This window comes from Belonocnema kinseyi, chromosome 1 (genome assembly GCF_010883055.1).
Source record: "Belonocnema kinseyi isolate 2016_QV_RU_SX_M_011 chromosome 1, B_treatae_v1, whole genome shotgun sequence".
In the NCBI taxonomy this organism is placed as follows: Eukaryota; Metazoa; Arthropoda; class Insecta; order Hymenoptera; family Cynipidae; genus Belonocnema; species Belonocnema kinseyi.
In genome coordinates this window covers 151,022,557-151,044,467 of record NC_046657.1, presented here as the reverse complement: position 1 = coordinate 151,044,467, position 21,911 = coordinate 151,022,557, and the positions used below count along the sequence as shown (strand labels likewise).

General features: G+C 29.2%; 1 protein-coding gene across 1 annotated transcript in view; it reads right to left on the bottom strand.

Annotated features, from left to right (window-relative positions):
- The window catches only part of LOC117180502 (A disintegrin and metalloproteinase with thrombospondin motifs 7-like), a 53,032-nt gene that overhangs the window by 25,753 nt on the left and 5,368 nt on the right, over window positions 1-21,911 (bottom strand). The window contains exons 2-5 of the mRNA XM_033373002.1: window positions 14,608-14,993; window positions 7,695-7,949; window positions 717-831; window positions 178-294 (exon numbers count right to left, since the gene is read on the bottom strand). Of these exons, the coding sequence (XP_033228893.1) occupies window positions 178-294; window positions 717-831; window positions 7,695-7,949; window positions 14,608-14,993 (873 nt within the window). The remainder of the gene's footprint in view (window positions 1-177; window positions 295-716; window positions 832-7,694; window positions 7,950-14,607; window positions 14,994-21,911) is intronic.

The following is a 21,911-nucleotide window of genomic DNA, read 5'->3' as shown; positions in this document are numbered from 1 at the left end:
CATCTTTTTAATAAATAATCACCTTCATATGCACGAAAATATCACATAAATCAATAATCTTTCCGTTTCTTTTCCGTTCTTTAGAGAATCCCATGTTTCTAAATGAATATTTTTTTTAGCTTCATTTTATGTTCTACTATTTCGATAAAGGTAACTTGAAGATATTTCAATATTTACCTTTTGCTCTTTCACAATATCCCGGATAATTTTGTCGAACAAATGTAGCGGAACGTCCTTCCGATTCCTCACTTTCTTTTCCAGGTGGCTGGGGTTTGCGCAATGATTCTCTCTCGTCTGAAATAAATAATTAATTTATTAAGAATAATTCTGTTTTATATTTTATAAGACTTACTATATAAAGTAGTCCGCAAATTTTATTTCAATGTACAAAAAAACAGGAAAAATTTTAGCAACTTAAATGGCCAGCGCATGAACTGAATGAAAATAAAAAAATTCGTTATTCGCAGCACTAGGCAAAAATCGCTAATATCAATTTCTCTTTGCAATTTACATATACTATTCACAATTTTCTCCTTTGCTTAATCCTAAAAAAAGTAAATAATTTTAAAAATATTTTCTAGTTATTATACAGTTGTTCTTAAGAATTCCTCATTCTCATCTTTTTTCAAGAAGCTTCTCTTTTGTCTTGTTTTTCACTTCAGTGAAAAATAGAAAACAATTTTCTTGAAAATTGTGAATCAGATTACTGTTCTTACCTTTCAAAATTGCAGCCACTTCCTGATCTATCACCTTCTGCGACTCGACAGCCAATTCATCATTTGTCAAGTCTTTAAAATTCGTCATGTTTTCTAACCTCAAATTTCTGAAAATCTGAAAACAATGAAAACATGTCTAATCTGAATTGAAAATGTTAAATCATTCTCATTTGATGCAATTTGTTCAAGGGCCAAGATCGATTAAAAATGAGAGGGATTACTGAAAAGATTCATAAGATAAAGTAAAATCAGAATAATCTTACTTTAGAAGAAGGCTGGGAAAATTGTACCTATCGTTTGAAAACTAGCAAACGGCAAAGTTGCTTTACATTTATATGTACTGTACATTAAGGGAAGGAAATATTTTTCATTTTTAAATTAAATATATTATATTATATCAGAAAGAAATATATAAAGAAAGGTTTAAAATCTATAAAATTATGGAAATTTCTGCCAGAACAATCGCAAAACACTGGTTGTACGCAAAAGGTTACATGAATGTAACGCTTGCGTTGCAGTGATAGTGCTTGATGCTAGTGTTGTAAACAATTTACTTACCAAAGAATTCTTTTAAGAATTTATCTTCCGCTACTGCTGCCTTCTGTTTTTTGTAAAAAAAAGTTCAACCGCGCTTGATTTCACTTCACTCGAAACAAACTTACTCACTGTCCAAACTCAAAACTTTCCACAAACTGCACTGACTGCAAAATAGACGCCGATAGACGCTTCACTTTGCTTGACCCTTCTTCCTTTCCATCAATCACCATGGTACATGGTTACAGAACAGGGACAGGACCAAATCAGGCTATCAAAAATGTAGCAGGATCAAAGCAGGACGTTAAAAACATTCAATTTTGTCGCAGAGTTTATAAAGGTATAAATTAGGGCTTAAGAAGGACGTATAAGGTCCAAAATAGAACAAAAAGTGCGACGCAGGACCAAAACAGGAATTAATTAACTCAATTAATTCCTGTTTTGGTCCTGCGTTGCACTTTTTGTTCTATTTCGGACCTTACACGTCCTTCTCAAGCCCTAATTTATTTTATTATCTGCATCAAGGATTCACAAATATCCTATCATGAAAAGGAGGTTGCGATTATATCTCGAAACCTGAAGCCAAATTATCTCTTCCCCTATTGGTTGGATTTAAACGCGCCGCCTATTCTTTGGAATAGAGATCAGAATCGAGATCAGCAAAATATATTATGAAGCCAATGCATGCGCACCGAAATGCGCTCTAGCCCTGGTGGGATCCGTTTGGTGACGGTAAATGCTAGGGATAAGAGTCTAGTCTTGAGTTTGAATTGTACAATCAGATCTCTGGTACAATTTTGACTTTCATTTCATTCAAAGCTAGCTCTAAGGCGTTAAGGGATGTTCGAGGGATCTGTTTACATTCGGGATGTAAACATTCCAAGAGATCATGCCGACATTCGGGTGGAGCTCATATATGTTTTTTAAAAATATTTATTTAATCTTTGAACATTTTAAGTATTTAAACAAATGGCATAAATGTCTATTCCTTAAAGAATACGTTTAATTTATTTTGTTGCCTTGTAAATTTACAAGAAATAATAATTATTTTAACAGTTTCAATTTAAAGATTAAGACTAAGAATGTGAATCCGATGACTTTTTTCTATGTTGCTTTGTGAATCTACAAGAACCAGTAATTATTGAAACAATTTTAATTAAAAAATTAATACTTTGCCCTTTTTTCTACAAGTAAATTTGTTTACGAAGTTAACTAAGAATGTCTATTCGATGATTTTTTTTCTATTTTGCTGTGCAAATTTACATAAAATATTAATTATTCAAACAATTTTAATTAAAAAACTAAAAGTAACCTTTTTTACGGATTCAAGTAAAAATGTTTATATGATAACTCTTTTTTATATTGCTTTGCAAATTCACAAGAGCTATTATTGATTTAAATAATTTCAATTTAAAAAGAAGAGTTTAACTTTTTTATACGAGTTTATTCTACTACTTTATTCTACAAGTCAATTTGTTTTCGAAATCGACTTAGAATGTTCATTTGAGGACTCTTTTCTATTTTGCTTTGTAAATTTACAAGAACTATTATTTATTTGAAGAATTTCAATTTAAAAATAAGAGTGTGCACTTTTTTTTACGAGTTAATTTTTTTATAAAGTCAAGAAAGAATGTATATCGGATGACTCTTTTCTATTTTGCTTTGCAAATTTACAAGATGTATTAATTATTTTAACAATTTTAATTAAAAAATTAAGAAATGTCTTTTTTATGAGTCAATGTATTTGCTGAGTCAACTAAGAATGTCTTCCGATGACTGCTTTCTATGTTGCTTTGCAAATTTACAAGAATTATTAATTAATTAAAGAATTTCAATTGAGAAATTAAGAGCTTAACCTTTTTTCTAAAAGTGGATTTGTTTACGGAGACAACTCAAAATGTCTATCGGATGACTCTTTTCTATGTTGCTTTTCAAATTTACAAGAGCTATTAATTATTTAAACAATTTTAATTGAATAATTAAGAGTTTGGACTTTATCCTACGAGTCAATTTGTTTTCGAAATCAACTAGGATGGTCCATTCGATGACTCTTTTCTAGGTTGCTTTGTAAATTTACAAGAACTATTAATTATTTAAAGAATTTCAATTGAGAAATTAAGAGCTTAACCTTTTTTCTAAAAGTGGATTTGTTTACGGAGACAACTAAAAATGTCTATCGGATGACTCTTTTCTATGTTGCTTTCCAAATTTACAAGAACTATTAATTATTTAAACAATTTTAATTGAATAATTAAGAGTTTGGACTTTATCCTACGAGTCAATTTGTTTTCGAAATCAACTGGGATGGTCCATTCGATGACTCTTTTCTAGGTTGCTTTGTAAATTTACAAGAACTATTAATTATTTAAAGAATTTCAATTGCAAAATTAAGAGTTTGGTTTTCTCTCTACGAGTAGGCTCCATTTTTTAACATAATTAACTAAGAATATCTTTTCGATGATTTTTTTTCTGATGCTTTGAAAATTTACAATTATTAATTATTTAAAAAATGTTTATCAACATATTTATAGTTTGGCTGTTTTTCAAGTAAGAAGCATAATGTGTTTACGGAATGAACTAAGAACGTCTTTCGATGATCATTTCCCACTATACTTAGTAAATTTATAATATTTATTAATAATTTACACAATATTCATAAAGATATTGAAAGTAAGGGTACTTTTTAATTAATACACATGATTCGTTTACGAAGTTTACTAAGAATGTTTTTGCAATGAATCTTTCCTAAGTTTTTTGTTAAATTTACAAGATAAGGAATTAGATTTGTGCAAAATTTGCCCCCCCCCCCCCTACACCCCCATAATTTTTTTCACGTCAACATTTTATATTAATGAATTTTTTGGATAAAAAAAAGATTGTTATAACAACTTTTTAAATTTTTTCGAAAAATTAAAAATTTGACACGTAACAAAACGTAATGTAAAATAAAATATTCCTATTTTTGGTTAAACAATGCAAGATATGACAAAAGATGAATGAAAAAAAATGTGCACCAAAAATGAGTCTAAAAATCTGTTATTATTTATTATTATTATTGTTAAAATATCTACAAAAATTTTTCCTGGAAAATAACATTAAAAATAAAAAAATCAAACTTTTAGAAAAATTATGCAAGGTACAAAAACACATAAATGGCCAACAATTTTGCATTTTAAAAAGCTGTATAGATTTGTGATGAACTTTTGTTTCAAGAATAGATTAAAAATGGGAAAATAACTTTTTGAAAAAACGACACAAGCTACAAGAACATTTTAACTAATGAAATGTTTCGCCTAAAGAAGCATACAAATTTTCTTCGAAACACTTGACGCTAGGTTGCATATTGTTGATTTAAAAAATTGAAAAAAAAAATCAAGTTAAATTCCTTGAAAAAAAAACACAAATTCCATTAAAAACTTTAATAACAAAATAGTTCTTTGTGTAATACGCATTTTTTATAATTTTGAAAATAATATTATGAAAATACGTATGTTTCGATACCAATACATATTATGAATTGTAATAATAGAAATTTATTGAAATGAATTTTTTGTCTAGAGATGTCTTTTTTTCTAAATTTTTTTTTAAAGAAAAGTTTTTTATATTGAAATAGGAGCATTTTATGGTAGTTTTCCAAAAATTTTTTTTGGATTCTTGGTTTGGATTTTTCATTTTGAAAAATTCCCTCTACTAAAGTGACAATTATAATTCTTTACAGAAACAGCAACGCAACAAATTCTATAAGAGAAACCGAAGCGCGAATGGTTTAAAAAAAATGGTTCATATAATTGTTTATAGGAGAAAATAAAATATTTAAAGAAGAGCCGAAGAAGGTTGGATGAAAGTACATGTTAGGAAGGTAGTCTTAAGATTTATGGAAAAATTTTAAATGATTTTTTTATTTCGAAAAAAACTAATTTCAGCACAATATTTAAGAATATTTTAAAACAAAAGCAAATTTTGATTAATATTCTAAAAGATTTGAAAAGATTTTCAAAACTGTAAAAATAATAATCTGGACTATTTTGAGGCCAACTTTTTTTAATTTTGCAGGATTTGTTTAAAGCTTTAGAAGAAAATCTAATTATTTTAAAAGATATTTGGAAGTTTGGAAACAATTTCTAAAATAATTTAAAATTTATAAAGTTTATAAAAAAGGTAAAATAAAATGTAGATTTTGAAAGATTTCAAAATAATAAATTTTTTTAAGGTACCTGGGAAAATTTAAAGTATTTTTTCAGTAAAAAATATAGTTTTCAACAATGTCTTAGAAGATTTTAAGAAAATTGTTGATGTATCAATAACAATTAAACAATTAATACTTTTCAATTACTTTAAATTAAAATAATTTAACTTTCAATTAAAAAATTGTTCGATGAAAAATTGCAATCTTTCAATTTCTAATGGTTTTATCTTGAAATTGCTTAAAATTATATGATGTTGAAAATTCATAAATTTGTTGATTTATTCTTCAATGTAGGTCATTGCAAATGATAGCGTTCATTTATAAATAGTACAAGTTTCTATTACTTAAAACTATTTTTTGAGAAAAACAATTTTTTAAGAACAAGAAAAATCTGTTTTAGCCCGCATTTGAATCGATTTTACTTCGAAAAATTCATGAATATTTTATACTTTTCAATTCGTCATGTGAGTCGCACCAAATTTAAACAATTCATTGACAAAAAAGATTTTTAATTAAATTAATAAAAGCAGTAACTAAGTTTCGTTAATAAATCATCAATTTTTATCAACTTATAGCATGGAATTATTGCTAAGTAATTTGAATTATATTCTAAAAAAAAAATTTAGTTTACTGATTAATTAGCCGAGAAGAATTTATTTGCTACATTGTTAATAAAAATAAAAATAGTTGATCGTTATCAAACTATCAAAAAAAAAGTTCAAAAATGTGTTATTAATAGTTTATTACAACCAAAAATTTAAATGCTTAAAAAAGCAAATAATGCATTTGTTATTTAAGTTTGGTTAAACAATTCTAAAATATAATTGGTTAATAACAAAATTATTGCCTAATAACTGGCTGTTATATTTATTATATTTGTTAATCGAGGTAGTTTAAACCATTATTAACTTTTGGTTGTTCACAAAATATGATACTTAGGATTTATTTCCAAGTAATATATGATCGATTTCATGGAAAAATGTTTATTTATTCCTTTAAAAATACCTGATGTGGATATTCGTTTATAAAAATTGCTTTTTGAATAATAAATTACTTCTTAATTTTTAATAATTCAACTAAAAAACTCTTTTTGTTCCTGAATTGTTTAAATTTCGTGCGAATCAAGTGATTCAATAAATTTATTAACATTTGCATTGTTATTGGACACGTTTTTGGATAGTTGCTTTCAGTTTTCTAGGTATTTCTGATTGAATCAAAGCATTTTTTTACCGGTATACTTTTCAAAAGTCACTTTTTAAAAATATTTTGTTATTTAGTAAACAAGATAATAAACAAAAATTTTTTAATCGGCTATGACAGTTTGATGCGAAATTTTATTAGCTTGCATTAAAAAAAAATTAAAATCGGATGCGAAAGCAAAAATTGCATAAGTTTGTATGTAACTACTCTTGAAGAAGTTGAAGAGTTTGAGGAAGAAAGGATAGAGCTGCCGAATCAGATAGAGTTTTGGAAAAGAATGGGAAAAAGGTTAGAAAAAGGTCAAGGAGTATAAACATTTGGAAGATGCACTTTTTAAAGGAATGGATATAATAGAGATCATATAAAAGAAAGGATGAAATAAATGGCAGGGAATAATGACATAGGTATAATGAATAGGAAAAAGAAGGTTCAAAGCAGATTAGTGAAGGAGTTTATTGTTTTATGAAAGGCTAGTATGATCCATATTATAAGCAAAGATAGAGGACTTGCAGAAAAGAAAAAATTGGGCGATTACAAGAAAGGGAGATATGATGACTGAAAAGCAATGTAGAAAGTTCTTAAGGAATATCGAAATAGAAGATGGGACGGCGCAATCAATAAATAATTGAAGTAAAGAGACAGGGAAAGATAGTTGCTAGAAAGATCGGGTATGGTTGAGGAATAGAGATCTAATAAATGTCACCAGATGATAAAAAAGGGAGGAGAATTCAGAAAAGGGATGCAAAGAGAAAAGATTTGCAAGAGTAGCAATATTCGGATTAGGGAAAGATGTAAGAGAAAGGATGCACTGATTTTAAAGACTGCTAAGGTTTAAGGGAAAGAATGTACTGATTTTAAATACAGTGCATCCTTTACATTACATGTTTCCCCAATTCGAATATTGCTATTCTTGTAAATCTTTGGGCTGGAAAAAGATGTGAGGGAAAGGATGCCATGATTTTAAAATCAGTAAATCCTAGCCTTTAAATTCTTAAGAGGTGTAAGGAAAAGGATGCACTGATTTCAAAGACTGTAAAGATTTAAGGGAAAGAATGCACTAATTTTAAAGGCTGTAAAGATTTAAGGGAAAGATGTGCTGATTTTAAAGACTGTAAAGATGTAAGGGAAGCAAGGATTTGGTGATAATATACAATCAGACCATCGGTTCCACAATAGGTTTTGGACGAATCTTCTTTCTCGTGAGGAGCATCCCTTCGATAAGCAATGTGAACATGTTGACCATCTGATTCAGGTTCTACTTCGTGCAAAGGTTCGACAAAGTAACGTCCACGATTGGTGTGCACGTACCCAGCCTATAAGAATATTTTCAACATTAGGTAGCTATTTTACACACCTCATAACTAATTCTTCCGACGCATCTTTTATAACAAAGAATTTTTCGTAACTTATCAACTCTAATTGATGAAGAAAAACCTACTCCAAAAGCCTTGAATGGAAATTTATTATTACAGGTACGAAATCGGAATAGGTATCGTCACTTTTCCCTCGACTATTATTAGAAATATCACCAACAATTCGAATGCAGTGGCACCTCTCGAGTAACCAATGCAAGAGAATCGCATTCTGAGGCTTATCAAGGTTCTCGATACGGTCCTCTTTAAGTACATGTAAATTAATAAATTCATTTGCACATAGATCGACTCGATGCCTCCGATCTCGTCGATTCAGCATGGCTCTCGGTCGTAAATTCAGGATTAAAACGCGACAGTAATCGGAAAACAGGAACATAACGCAAATCTAGAAACTTGGCTGTCTGAACGTCTGAACTGTGGCATTTATTCTGGCGTCAAGGCATTATAGATACTTGTCAATAACAAGTTTGTTTCTAATTTCAGAACTAGGTATTTAAATTCTCGTGTTACAAATTGCAAATTACTTCTGAGCATGTTGCAAGTGAGGGCAAATGGTCCGGAATGAGTTTATTAAATTTAATTTGAAAGCTAAAGTCAACATCGAACTGAAATAAATTCAGAATAAACCAAAATTTAAGTTCTTTTTAACCCAAATTAGGTAAACTAACTATTACTGGGACGACGTCAAAAGTATTTCCAATACTGAAACAATAATAATTATTATTGTTTCTTTTATAGTATCTTTTAAGTATCTTTTATATTTCAACACAAGTCATAAAAGTGAAAAATTTCTCGTATTTTTTTAAGTAGGTTTGAGGTTTTTGACACTTTTTATTTTATTTCCGACAAGCTATACGTTTAGTAAAAATAATTAAAAATACTACTCAAAACCTGTGAATTAACAAGCTCCACGTTTGCCGTTGAAATGATTATTTACACTAAAAAAGTTGATTCAAGTAATTTATTGAAACCACCAATTCTAACCTCAAATTTTGCCAACTGCTCAACTACCCGCGTGGAAATAGCCCAGGTTAGCCCTAGTACAACAAGGTTTCTGTTCGGGAACTCACCGGGCTATGTTTGTTTTTTAAGAGCCTAGCCGCGCGCTGGTCGGAAACTCGCTAGGCAAAAATTATGTCAAAACCCCAGTCGGGGGCTGACTGGGCTCTGATCGGACAAATCTTAAGATCGAATGCTCAGACAGTAGCTGGCCGGGCGCTGATTGGAAATAATAAAATTGTTAAACTTTGCTTATAACTTAATTACTTTTTCTGATTTCAGTAAGAAACGGATGCGTATACCCGCATGGATGTTCCACGCGTGGAAATATATTGGGTGAATATCTTTTTGGCACAACAAATTTTAAGGTTTCATGAGTTGAAACTTACAAACAATACATTTTGTGACAAAAATTCGATAACACTTTTTTGAAATTTGAACTGTTTTTTTAAGAACAAAATTCTAAGTTCCATCTGTATGAAAAATTGCGAATGTTTAGAAGAAAATATACATTTTATATCAATCTTAAACGATGTAAAATAGTATAAAACACCTTAAAACCGAACCTTGCACGAAAGTTAGGAAAATTTTATTTTATAAAAATTTTCAACATTCACGATTAAATTTCTGAGTTCTGTCATTAAAAATTGTCAATGTTCATAAAAAATTACATTTCCTGTCATTGTAAAAAGTTGTAAAATATTCTACAACGGAAAAGAACAAAATATCACGCGAAGAAAAATTGTAATCGATTTAAATTAATTATTTTAAAAGTATTTTATTGATATTCCTGTTAAAAGTTCGTGTATTATATATTAACATAACGCCGCATAATAATAAATAAGTAGAAAAATAGAAATTAAAATTTGGTACTTTAATTTTTTTGAACTGTAGCTTATGAGGATGACTTTTATTTGTAATATAATGTTTATAAATGTAATATGTTTATTTATTCTAAACAGGACCATAAATATTTAAAGTTAAAATACTGGCAACCATGTAGAGTAAAAAAGAATCAAATTGATTCCTTAATTCAGTGATATTGTCCGGGCTACGGTCAGGCTCTCCGTCCAGCTCCCGGCTATGCTCCATGGCCGGACGCTGGCCAACGCAGCGTCACGATGCTAGTCGGATTCCGACCAGAAACCCCGGTCACAGCCCGAGTTACAGTTGGGTTCCCCGGACAGCTCCCGGCTTGAAGCCAAGCTCTCCGGTCGTAGAATGGCTAGCCCCCGACTTAAATTTCCACCCGGGTAGGTAAATAATTTTATCGTAACTCATGAATTAAATTTTTTAATAGAAATTAGCAAGTATGCCTTAACATTTAATATTACAGAATAATATTAGATATTATAAATAAAATAATAAGACTAATTTAATCGATTTACGTTTTAAAGTAAATTGAGTAAATTAACTTTTCTGTTGAGAATTTATATTTTTTTAGTTAAAAATATAACAGCTTTGAAGAAAACACTTCTTTTTACTTAAAAATTCAACATTTCGGTTATTTCTTTTTTCATGACTGAAAAATCTTTTTTATTTAACATTGGAACTATGTTTCTGGAAATTTGTTTTTTCAGTTTGAAAATTAATCTTTTCAATCATAAAATCTGTTTAGGTTGAAGCTTCAACAGTTTTATTGAAAATTCTTTGTTGTTTTTTTAAAATTAATTTAATTTATGATTGAATTATTTTTGGGTTGTAATATCAGCTTATATATTTTTTAATCAGAATTCACCTTTTTTAATTAACCTGGTACTTCAATTTTCTAACACATTGTTAAATTTTGAAAAAAAAGACTAATTTTCTACACAAGAAAATAAATTCTTTAAAAAAATATAATAGTTGATATATCAACCAAAAAATATTTTAATTATAAATTAAAAACATTTCAATTTGTTGAAAAAACAAATTGCACCCAAACACTTTAATTCAAACTTGCTACCAAAAAAGATAAAATTTCTAGCAAAAGAGTAAAAAATTTTCAACCAAAAAAGATTTTCATTAAAAAAAGGTAAATATTTCAACCAAATTGTGAAATTTTCTACAATAATAATATAATCTTTTAACCCCAAATTATTGAATTCTCAAGTCAAAAACAAAGTTTTGCTACAAAACATTTATATTTTTAACTTGAAAATATAAATTTGCAACAAAAAAGTTAATTTACAACTGAAAAATGGAATTTTTAAGCCAAATAATGCATTTTTACAAAGTAGTACAACGCTTAACTGAGTAGTGGAATTTTTAACAAAAAAACGTGTATTCTTATCAAGAAATATAAAAAATGGTATTTCATTCAAAAAAGATTTTTATTATAATTTGAAAACCGTTGAGTTAAATTTAAAAAAAAAACAACGAATTTTCAAAAAAGAAACTGTTAAAAACTTAAACTGAACAAATAATTTTCAAAGAAGCAGTTGCATTTTTGCTCAAGAAATATGAAATTTAGAATTAAAAGGATGAATTTTCGAACCAAAAATACAAATTTGTAACAAAAAAGTTGAAATATTAATTAAAAAACATTTTCAGTCAATAAACTTTTCAATCAAATCATACAATTTTTATTGAAAAAATAGTTGAAATTGTTTGAATAATTTTTAAAATTTATTTTTAATTTTAATTAAGATGAATTCGAAATCCAAATCTACAACCAAACTTACCAAATAATTGAATTTGCAATTAAATCTTTCATATTAATCTTATTAATATTTATAATATTTAATATTGATCTATAATATTTAATTTAAATGCATACTTACTAACTTTATTGAAAAACTAAACTTATAAATTATTAACAAATCACTTACCCAGGCAGTTGGTAAAATTTAAGTTTAGAATTAAAGGTTTCAATGAACTACTTTGAACAACTTTTTTAGAATTAATAGTCAATTAAACGGCAAGCTTTGAGCTTATGAACAATATTTAATATTAATTCATTTAATTGAATATCTTGTTATTTTACAGGCAAAATGTGAATATGCCGATATGAATTTTGTTTAAAAATAGAGAAAAATAAATTCCTTATGATTTATCAGAATCCATTCTTGCTTTTTAATGTATTCTTTAATTGCAAGTAAATTGTACCATTTAATTATGATAAACTCCATTGGATTTTACTTGTCCCAGTATTGGCTTCTTTTGTGTCCCACTTAAGGAGGTACCCCAAAATTCTTGTCCCACTAATGGGCGATCTTACTACCTTAGAAAATATACATTTCCATGAAGCAATTATTAAATTACACAGTCACACAAAAAAATCTTTTTCCCGATCTGGAGGTCAGTCCATGTTTACTATATATTCTTGGGGTTGCTGAATCTGACACCGCGAGGTCAAAAAACCGCCCAAGGTTTTTAGGGTCGCTAAATCCGCATCTGAGGTCCGAAAAATCCCAGAAAATGAGAGTTTTAACATAACCTAAAGACACGTTATAAATCTTCTGTTTCCAAGTCCGGAAGTCATGACATGTCTACAACATGTTTTTTTGAGGTCGCTCTTTTCCTTCGGGTCGACATGAAACTTTACGCCCGGTACATAAAACTTCACGCCCACTACAAAAAACTTTATGCCCGCTACATGTAATTTTACGTTTGACAAAGACAATTATATTTATCTTCAAAGAAATTACATCACTGTACCCTACAAACTCCCTTCTGCTAAGTAGGCCATTTCTGTACAACTTTATGAGGTTCTTTGAGGTTATGTTAGAACCCTGATCTGCTGGTTTTTTTATTTGCAATTCAGACTAAGCGATCCCAACAACATACGTCCGACTCCCCGACTCAGAAAACAAAATTTATGAGGTTTTTTGAAGTTATATGAATAACTCTGATATGCTGGGTTTTTTTAAACCGAGGATTCGGATTTATCGAACCAAAAATAATATAATAAACATGGTCTGACCCCCCGAACTTGAAAAAAATTTTTTATGAGCTTTTTAAGGTTACGTCAAAACCCTGACGCGCTGGGATTTTTTAGACCTCGGATTCAGATTCAGCGACCCCAAAAACATATAGTAAACATGGTCTAACGTCCATACCCAGAAAAAAGATTTTTTGTGTGTAGCTCTGTTATTAATGTATTTTTTGTTCTAATCGATCAAAAAAGGTATTAGCCACTCATTATAACGATGTTTGAAGCAAAAAATCCAATTCACCATTTTAAAATCGTATTTATCTGGGTTAGCTTTTCGTAACTGTTCCAGTAATGGTCGACTTACCTTAGAACACTTTCCAAGAAAACAAGGTGTGTCCAAGGTTTTTACAAGATAACCATACCCCGATAAACATTTCTAATAGAAATTTCTTTCCGAACCTTTCTATATTTTTCAGATCTTATCTAAAATCTGCATCCGAAATTCTATTCGCAAATGTACCACGATTTTCTTTCAGAATTTATCCGAAATCGCCTCTGAGGTATCTTTCTGTTTTACCGATACTTTCCGAAACTATCCCACCCGAATTTTTGTCAGTTCTATCAGATTTTATAAGTAAACTATTATGAAATATTGTTATATAAATATTATTTAATAGAACTTGATATGTAATTATTATGTAATTGCAAATGGACTTTTAAAACTAAAATATATTGAAGGATTAGAAAGTAAAAAATTATTCATTTGATAAATTTCAAAATGTAATGATTTTATCAATTGAATAATTTTTTCAAACTTATAACCGTTTATTAATTGTGATTGTGTTAATGAATTCGTCGCCCACAAGCCCAGGAGAGGAGGAAGTGGTCTCAGGTAGTCGCCGGCGAATCGACGATCGCTCAGTAGATGTGCTGAAACTAGAGGAGGAGTGGGTAAAATAGAGCAGGAGTGGGGAAAGTAGTAGGGGAGTGGGGAAAGTAGAGCTTGAGTTGGGAAAGTAGAGATGAAGTAGGGAAAGTAGAGGAGAAGTACCGAAAGTATAGGACGAGTAGGAAAAGTAGTGTAGGAAAATTCGAGGAGTATAGGGAGTAGAGAAGGCGAAGTAGAAAAAGTTGTAGAGGGAACATGAGGGGATTAAAAAAGAGGGTTTTTGAGAGAAGCGAATGTAGAGCCTTGGAGGTAAGCGACGAGCAGTTAATGTAGGGTAGGGGAAGTGGGTGAGGAATATGATTGAAAATATGAAGTTTAAGAAGTAAGGGCATTAGATGACGGGAAGTAGTGAACCGGGAGACGGAGGTAGAAAAGAATAAACTATATAGAAATGCGTGGAAAAAGTTGAAGAAGTAGTAAAAAGTGTCGAGGGAAAGAAAAAGAAACAGGGAAGGCAAATAAGAAAAAGTATGGTGAAGTGGAAAGATAAAGCTTCAGAGGAGGGCAAGTTGGGATATTGAAAGTGTAAGAAGAAAAGAAAAAGTGGAATGATCCGTCTAGACGTTGGGATGGTGAGGAGTAGTCGTAAAGAGGAAATAGATAAGAGATGTGAATGAGAATAAGTTGGAAAGGTATAAGAATTAATTGGAAAGTGCGGAAAGGAAACTATTTTATTTAGAAAAGATAATAAGAAAGGGTAAATAAAGGAGGTTCTGTGATGGGTTAGAGCCTTTTTTTAATTCCCAAAAATTTCCTAGTCAGAAGTAAAAGTAATAATGGAAAAAGATACCAACTATTCCGTCGCAGAGGGACAAAGCAGCTCTTGAGTTCTTGTGACCTCTGACAGCACCCCTATATTGGCACTGTTGATCTGACACCCTCTTGAATGCAAGTCCTTTGTTCAAATCGGTGCTGATTCCCTCTCCACGGATCTCAATCACCATTTCCGGAGAGATGAAGTCGTGGTATGGGGTGAGCTCGACATGGTGATCAATCCCATTAAAGGGAAGGATCAGGTGCAATTTGTCCTCATTGGCATCGTCAACGGATCTCTTTCCCTTCGCTCTGACTTTTCGACGATCGTAGTACTCAGGCAGAGAGTAGGTGTGGAACATTCCGTCGTGGAAAACTCGACGTGGAACCAAGAGATGCGGATCCGGTACATCCCTCGTGTATCTACCTTGGGCATTTTCAGAACAAAAACGACATTTCACATCAAGATGATTTACGAATAATTAATAATAACACTGCAAATTAGAGCAGATGACACACGGTGTGCCCACTCCCATAGAAAAGTGGTGAACGGATTATAGTAATTGCTACGTCCCCTAGGTGGCGCGGATCTCAAATTTTGCCACAATCTATAAGTACCCCCCCCCCCCCCCCCCCCCCCCCCCCCCCAAATACATTAGAGTGGGCACACCGTGAGATGACAATTCCGCCCCAGACATATTCTTTGAGTTTTATTGCTAATTTTATTCCTAAAATCTGAAGTTTGATAAGAAGGCTGCAAAATCTTCAAAAATATAATTATAAGACGGCGGATAATTTTTATAACAAGGCGGATGAAAATTATCCTGAAAAGATTTTCTGCAATTGAATTTCGTGCAAAAGAATCAAAAGTTCAATTTTTCATGAAAAAATTTCATTTTTATTGAAAAAATGGCTAGTCTACAATAAAATAAAAGAATTTTGTACCAAAAGAAAAAAATTGTAACCTGTCTTAAAAAAACGAAAAAAAATCAAACGAATTTTTAACATAAAATTTGACTCCTAAACTATATAATTATGTTGTTAAACTTGCAACCAAAAAGATGGATATTTAAACAAATAGTTAAATTTCATGAAAATTGGTGGATTTTAAAAAGATTTTTATTTTCATTTTAATTTTCATTTTGATCAAAAAATGTTAATTTACAACGTAACAGTTTAAATTTTCAACCAATTTTTAAAGTTTGAGGTCACAAATTGTACTTTTATACAAAATAGTCAAATTTTCTACAAGCGTAATCAACGTTATCAACAAAATACATCAATTTGTAATAAAATAGTTGAATTTTTTCCATATAGTTCAATTGTTAAGCCATAAAGATGAATTTTTTTATGACTAGATGGATCTATTAGTAGAAAAATTTTTTTAAATTAATTTTTATTTTATAGAATTTTACATAGCATTAGGAAAAATTCAAGACCTTTCGAATTTTTTTTAAATCATTAAAAATATTTAGAAACTCGCCTCATGATATTCTAAATTTTCCAAAGAATTTTAAGGAAATTTTATTATTCTCTTTAAAATTTTCGAAATTGTTTAAAATCTCTAAATTTTGTTTATAAATCTTTAAAAATCTAAATTTCTAACAATCTTTTGAGGTAAGAATTTTTTCTTAATCACTTCATTTCATTATAATATTCCTTGATTTTTGTTTGCTTTGATTTTTTAATCATACTAAATTAAAAAAATTGGCATTAAAATATAATACTAGCTTTTTCGAAATTTTAGGTAATCGTTTGAAATGTTTAAAACCTTTTTTAATTTTTTGTTTAAGTTCATTTTTAAAAATAAAAAATCATTTTTAATTCTGCAAAATAAATAAAACTTCTTTAAACTCTTTCAGATTCTTTTTTTAAAAAATTTAGAAGTATTTTCCAATGGTTTGAAATATTTTTTAATAATCTCTTTAAATTAATTTTTCCAACTAAACAGTCATTTTAATTTTTGCTGGCAGCCTAACAATTATTATCTTCACATAATTGTATCTTTGCATAATTATTCTTAATAATATATTAATATTAATTAACCATGATCATTAAAAAGGTTCTAAATTTTTTTGAATTCTTCAAAATAAACTTTTGCCCATAATTTAATTTTCCTTATCTCTTTGAAAATGTAAAAATGGTTACCAATAATTGTTTGGTTTCAAAAAACCTAATGGTTACAATTTTAGATTAAAAAATTAATTCCTAACTAAACAAAAAAATAAATATTCAAAAGAATATATAAAATTTTTATCAAAATGATACATTATCAAGTAAAATTTGAAATCTTCAGAAAATTTATTTTTCATTAAAAGCATTTAAAATTGAAACCGAAATATGTTTTTTCAATACTCTTCTTTCAATAAAATATTCGCTTTCTTCTTGAATCTTTCACAGTTGAAAATTCGATTTTCAATTTCTGGGAGAATTTTAAATGGTTGACGTTTTATTTTGAAAACAATTATTTAAAAATTTGATGATTTCAAAATGTGTGGATAAAGGATACAAAAAGACTTTGAGACAATTTTTTTAATTTATCAGGATCAGAAAATTTGTTCGTTAAGCTGAGTTTGGCAGTGTCAAAAGAATTTTAAAAATGTTCTTAAGATTCATGTGAAAATTTAAAATGATTTTTTTTGTAATGAATTCTCAGAGAAAATTAAAACAATGTCACAAATTTGTTTAAATTATTTTTAAATTTTGCAATTTTGCAATATTACATAATTTTAGAACAAATTTGAGTAAGTTTAACAGATATTCAGAAATTTGGAAACGATTGAAAAATAATTCAAAGTTCTGAAATTTTTTAAAGATTTTTTTACGTTTTCACAAGAATGAAAAGAAATCTAGGTTTATAGAAAAAATTCAAGTGACTTTCATTTCAAAAAATTATTTTTAACATATTATGTAAAAAATTCCAAAACATTTAAAAAGATTCGAAACGTTGCCAAAGAAGAATTTCAAAGATTTTAATGCAATTTTTTTAATTTTGCAGAATTTAAAAAAAATTCTTAAAAAATTCAATTTTCTAAAATTTCGAAAAAGTATCTATAAGATTTTAGAGCAAAATATTTAAATTTGGTTAGATCAACAAATATAAAATCGAGTAAATTCAAGATGTTTCAAGAGAATAAACAAAGTTTACTAAAATTCCACAGAAAATTTAGAAGATCATGAAGAAATTTTTTTTACTTTTTTTATTACTTTTTCTAATTTAACAAAAGAAAATCGTATCAGTCAAACATATTTTCCGGAACATACGAAGTTTTAAGTCGATTAGAAATATTTGAAAGCTTGGGAACACTTCCTAAATGTCCTTTAAAAAGGCTCGAATTTTCCTATTATTGTAAAATGTGATATAAAATGAAAGTTTCAATCTTCCAGATTCTTTTCTGACTCGTGCATGAAAAACACCAGAAGCTTAATCGAAATACGCAGTGCGCGGGTACTCACATGCGTAGATTGCGCAATATTATGTATTGCAATCGGAAACGGCTTAAAGCGCCCTAACCGTTTAAGTTCGGATTTCCCAGGTTTATGGTCAAGGTTATTAAGACAATATTATTTAGGGTCATAAGACACTGGACTAAAACCGAGAATGTGGTGTGTAATAACTAAAGATATCCACAATTACCAGAATATATACCACAAAAAATCCCAATTAGCTTACTAGCTCTCAGGAAATTATTTCAATTAAAATTCAAAAACTTTTACAAAAGAAAGTTAATTTCAGACTTTGTAGGTTATAAAGAAGCGGAAAATTTAAAGAAGTTTTAGATTACGGTTTTCTTAAGCTTTATGTGCGGCAGTTAAGAGGATCTATACGCCAAACTTTTTATATCTTCTTTCCGACGGACTTTACGATACACAGAAAATAATATGAAAGAAAAGGTAGTCTTTATGAAAATTGGAGGACCTGATATCTTTTATAAGATATTTTCATATATATATTTTCATAGTCAGGCAATGTGGAACATATGGTGCCAAGAATTTTTTCAAAAAAATATTCAGAATTAAGTAACATTTGCAGGATCAATGTTTTTTTTTGGTCGTTTGATCCCACTCTGAAGTTGTATTTTCAAAACTCTGAATGGCAGATGCAACATGGGGTACATTAAATATAAAAAATGGTTAAAACTGGATCTGGATAATATTCGTGATACATAGGTCTCTGATATCGCTGATTTTAAATCTGAATTTGGATTGTCAAATTAAAAGTGGCGAATAAAATGCAATGTTCATGAAATATTAAACATATTTAGATGGATTTTCAAAGTTCCAAATAGCGGATCCGACATGGCGGACGTTAATTATTAAAAATGTTTGGATCCAGGCGCGGATCCAGAGGGGGGCCACGGTGGCTTGCCCCCTCCCCAAAGTCCAGACTCGAATTTTGCAATGAGGTAATCAAAGCTTATTATATATAATACTGGAAAGCGAATTTCCTCCTTGAATACGGTTATAGAGAAAAAATCAATTCTCAGCGTGTATTTTTCAAATGTAGCGCCCTCTTCAAATGTAGCAATACTCTGGTAACGTATGTCAATGTTACAGTGTATTCCCAACACTGGCGCTGTCAATCTTGCGTCGTATCCACAAGCGGCAAAGAGAGCCTGACAGCCAATGTAGATTCCGAATAATGTAATTCTCGCAGCCAATCAGGGTCTCGAATTCTCTCATGGATGGATGAGACATAATTTTATTGTGAATAACCATTTAAGTTGAACAAGCTAGCGATCTCAGCTGATTGCGAGGTTACTTTTGCAACAATCAATAATGACTAATATTTGGTTTCTGTATTCTGGCTATTGGAACGCGACTTTAGTTTTTTGATGATAATTTTTTCAAGATTCTTCATTCTTGGCTTCGTTATAAAAAAGAAAATGTTTTCCGCTATTACACCAACAGTTCAAGCTGTTACCAAGAACTGAAGAAATGCGAAAATCAACTAGAGATTGCATACATTAAACAAAAATAAGACTTAAAAATTAGAAGATTGTACTTTTAAAAAATTGAAAAATGTCAGAATTATTTAACTATATATTATTTTTATTTATTCTTCAATGAAAAATTGTTAAGACACCAAGCACGCAATATGTATTATCATTTGGGAAGAAAGAAATTAGGTTATGAAATATCACGATTCAGGGTGACCGCAGGACCAATTTTTTAAATTTAACTGGCGTTCATCTATTCGAAATTGAAAAATAATTGAATGATTTTATGGGGCGATTCTAAATCAGTTAAAATAAAACAATTTACAGATTTTTAACTAAACAATTCGTAACTAAATTGTTTGAAACAGAAAGCCTTGAATCGTTAAAATTTCATAGAGCTGAACTCAAATTTAGAACGCCACAATGTTAATTTTATTGGTCTCTTCAAAAAAATTTGTATTTATAAGTAAAAATATTGAATTTTGATGTACACATAACAGATAAAAATGTATTCATTTAGAAAAAATGCAAGTAAGTTGAGGGAATACTTATAATTTTGTTTATTAAAATTGTGAACATTTTAAGGATATGAAAGTTTTTAATATAGAAAAAAAATTGGCTTAGGATTCCTGGTAAAATTAAAAATGATTTTTTTATTTCGAAAAATTAATTTCATCAGAATATTTAGGGATATTTCCAAACATTTTTAAACAAAATGTAGATTTTTAAAAATTTCAAACGACAAATTTAGAAGCTTTTCAAGTATTTAAAAAGTTTCAAAATGTAAAAATTTATTTAGATACCTTACAAATTTGACAACAATTTTTGATTTTGAAAAATTAATTTCAAGAGAATATTTTAAAATATTTTTTAAAATTTCCAAAACTGTAAAAATAATAATGTAAAGATTCCCCAAACATTTAAAAGAAAATGTAGATTTTTACAGATTTTAATACAAAATTTGGTAGGTTTTTAGGCATTTTAAAAGATTTCGAGATCATGCATTTTTTGGAGGTATCTGAAAATATTTAAAATAATTTTTTAGTAAGAAAATATACGTTGCCTAAATGTTTGAAAAGATTTAAAATAAAAAAATTGCTATGTATAAATAACAATTGAACAATTATTCATTTGCAATGACTCAAAATTAAAATAAGTTAACTTCTAATTTAAAAAGTGTTGGATAAAAAATTTCAATCCTTCAGTTTTTAATGTTTTTAACTTAAAATTTTCTTGAAATGATATAATTTTTGAAAATTCATAAACTTGTTGATTTATTCTTCAATTTAGGACTTTGAAAATGATAGCGCTCCTTTATAAATAATACAATTTTGATTCGTTAAAAAGATTTTATCATACAAATCATTTTTTAAGAACAAGAAAAAATCTGCCTCAGTCCGGATTTGAACCGGGAGAAGAATAACTTTAATATTATTATTAACCTCCCTTTTGAGAGTGGAGGGGAGAGGGTAATTATACGAGTAGTAGCCCCTCCCAAAGCCTTTCTCTGGATCGGCGCCTGTTTGTATCCGGATAAAAATAGTGGTGCATAGATCTCTGGGACTGTTCATTTTTATTCTGAACTTTGGTTTTCAAAATTATATAAGGTGAATCGAATATTGCGGACATAATATATTTTAAATGTTTGGTTCTGGCCAATATTGGTGGTACATTTGGGGCATTATTCCTCAACTGCCCCAAATCAAAAAGTCATGTTTTTCGATTGTCTCTAAATTCTGGGAATATGTTCGCCTACCCAACAGTAGTTAATCCACAAACTTATAGACCAGGATTACCAACCCTCCCCAAGTGAGGGGGGGTTGAATTTTCAACCCCAATGCCTGCAGGGGTAGTTTCAAACGCCTGTAACTTCCTTTCTAATTACGCGATTTACAATTTTTATGAGGGTTTTGGAAAGTGCTTTTTACACGCTTTCTTCCTATTTAAGTATTTATAACAAATGAAATTGTTTAAACAATTTTTTCAATAAATCAATTGTTTATTTAACTTTTTTCTCAATTTAGGCATCTACGATTTTTTTTTGAATAGTCTCAAAAGAAAGCTTGACTTTTTCACTATGAAAAATGTCTAATAAGAAAATGGACAAATTGAAATTCATTGAGTTACAGAGCCGGTTGTCGAGGGAGTCCTCGCGCTCGCACTCGAACGTTATGCGGCAGCATACCGCGGAACAGTTTTCAAGTATGCCATTTTTTTGTATTACTCACATTGATCCAAAATTGCATGAAGCCGTCGGAGAAAACTATTCAGTAATGTTAACCAGTAAGTTTGAAGAAGTTAATAATTTTTAAAGTTATTATGAAAAAATATTAAGTAAAAAGGACTTTCTTAAAAATGAACAGTATTTTTCTGAAGATAAATGATTCCTCACTATTATAATTTAT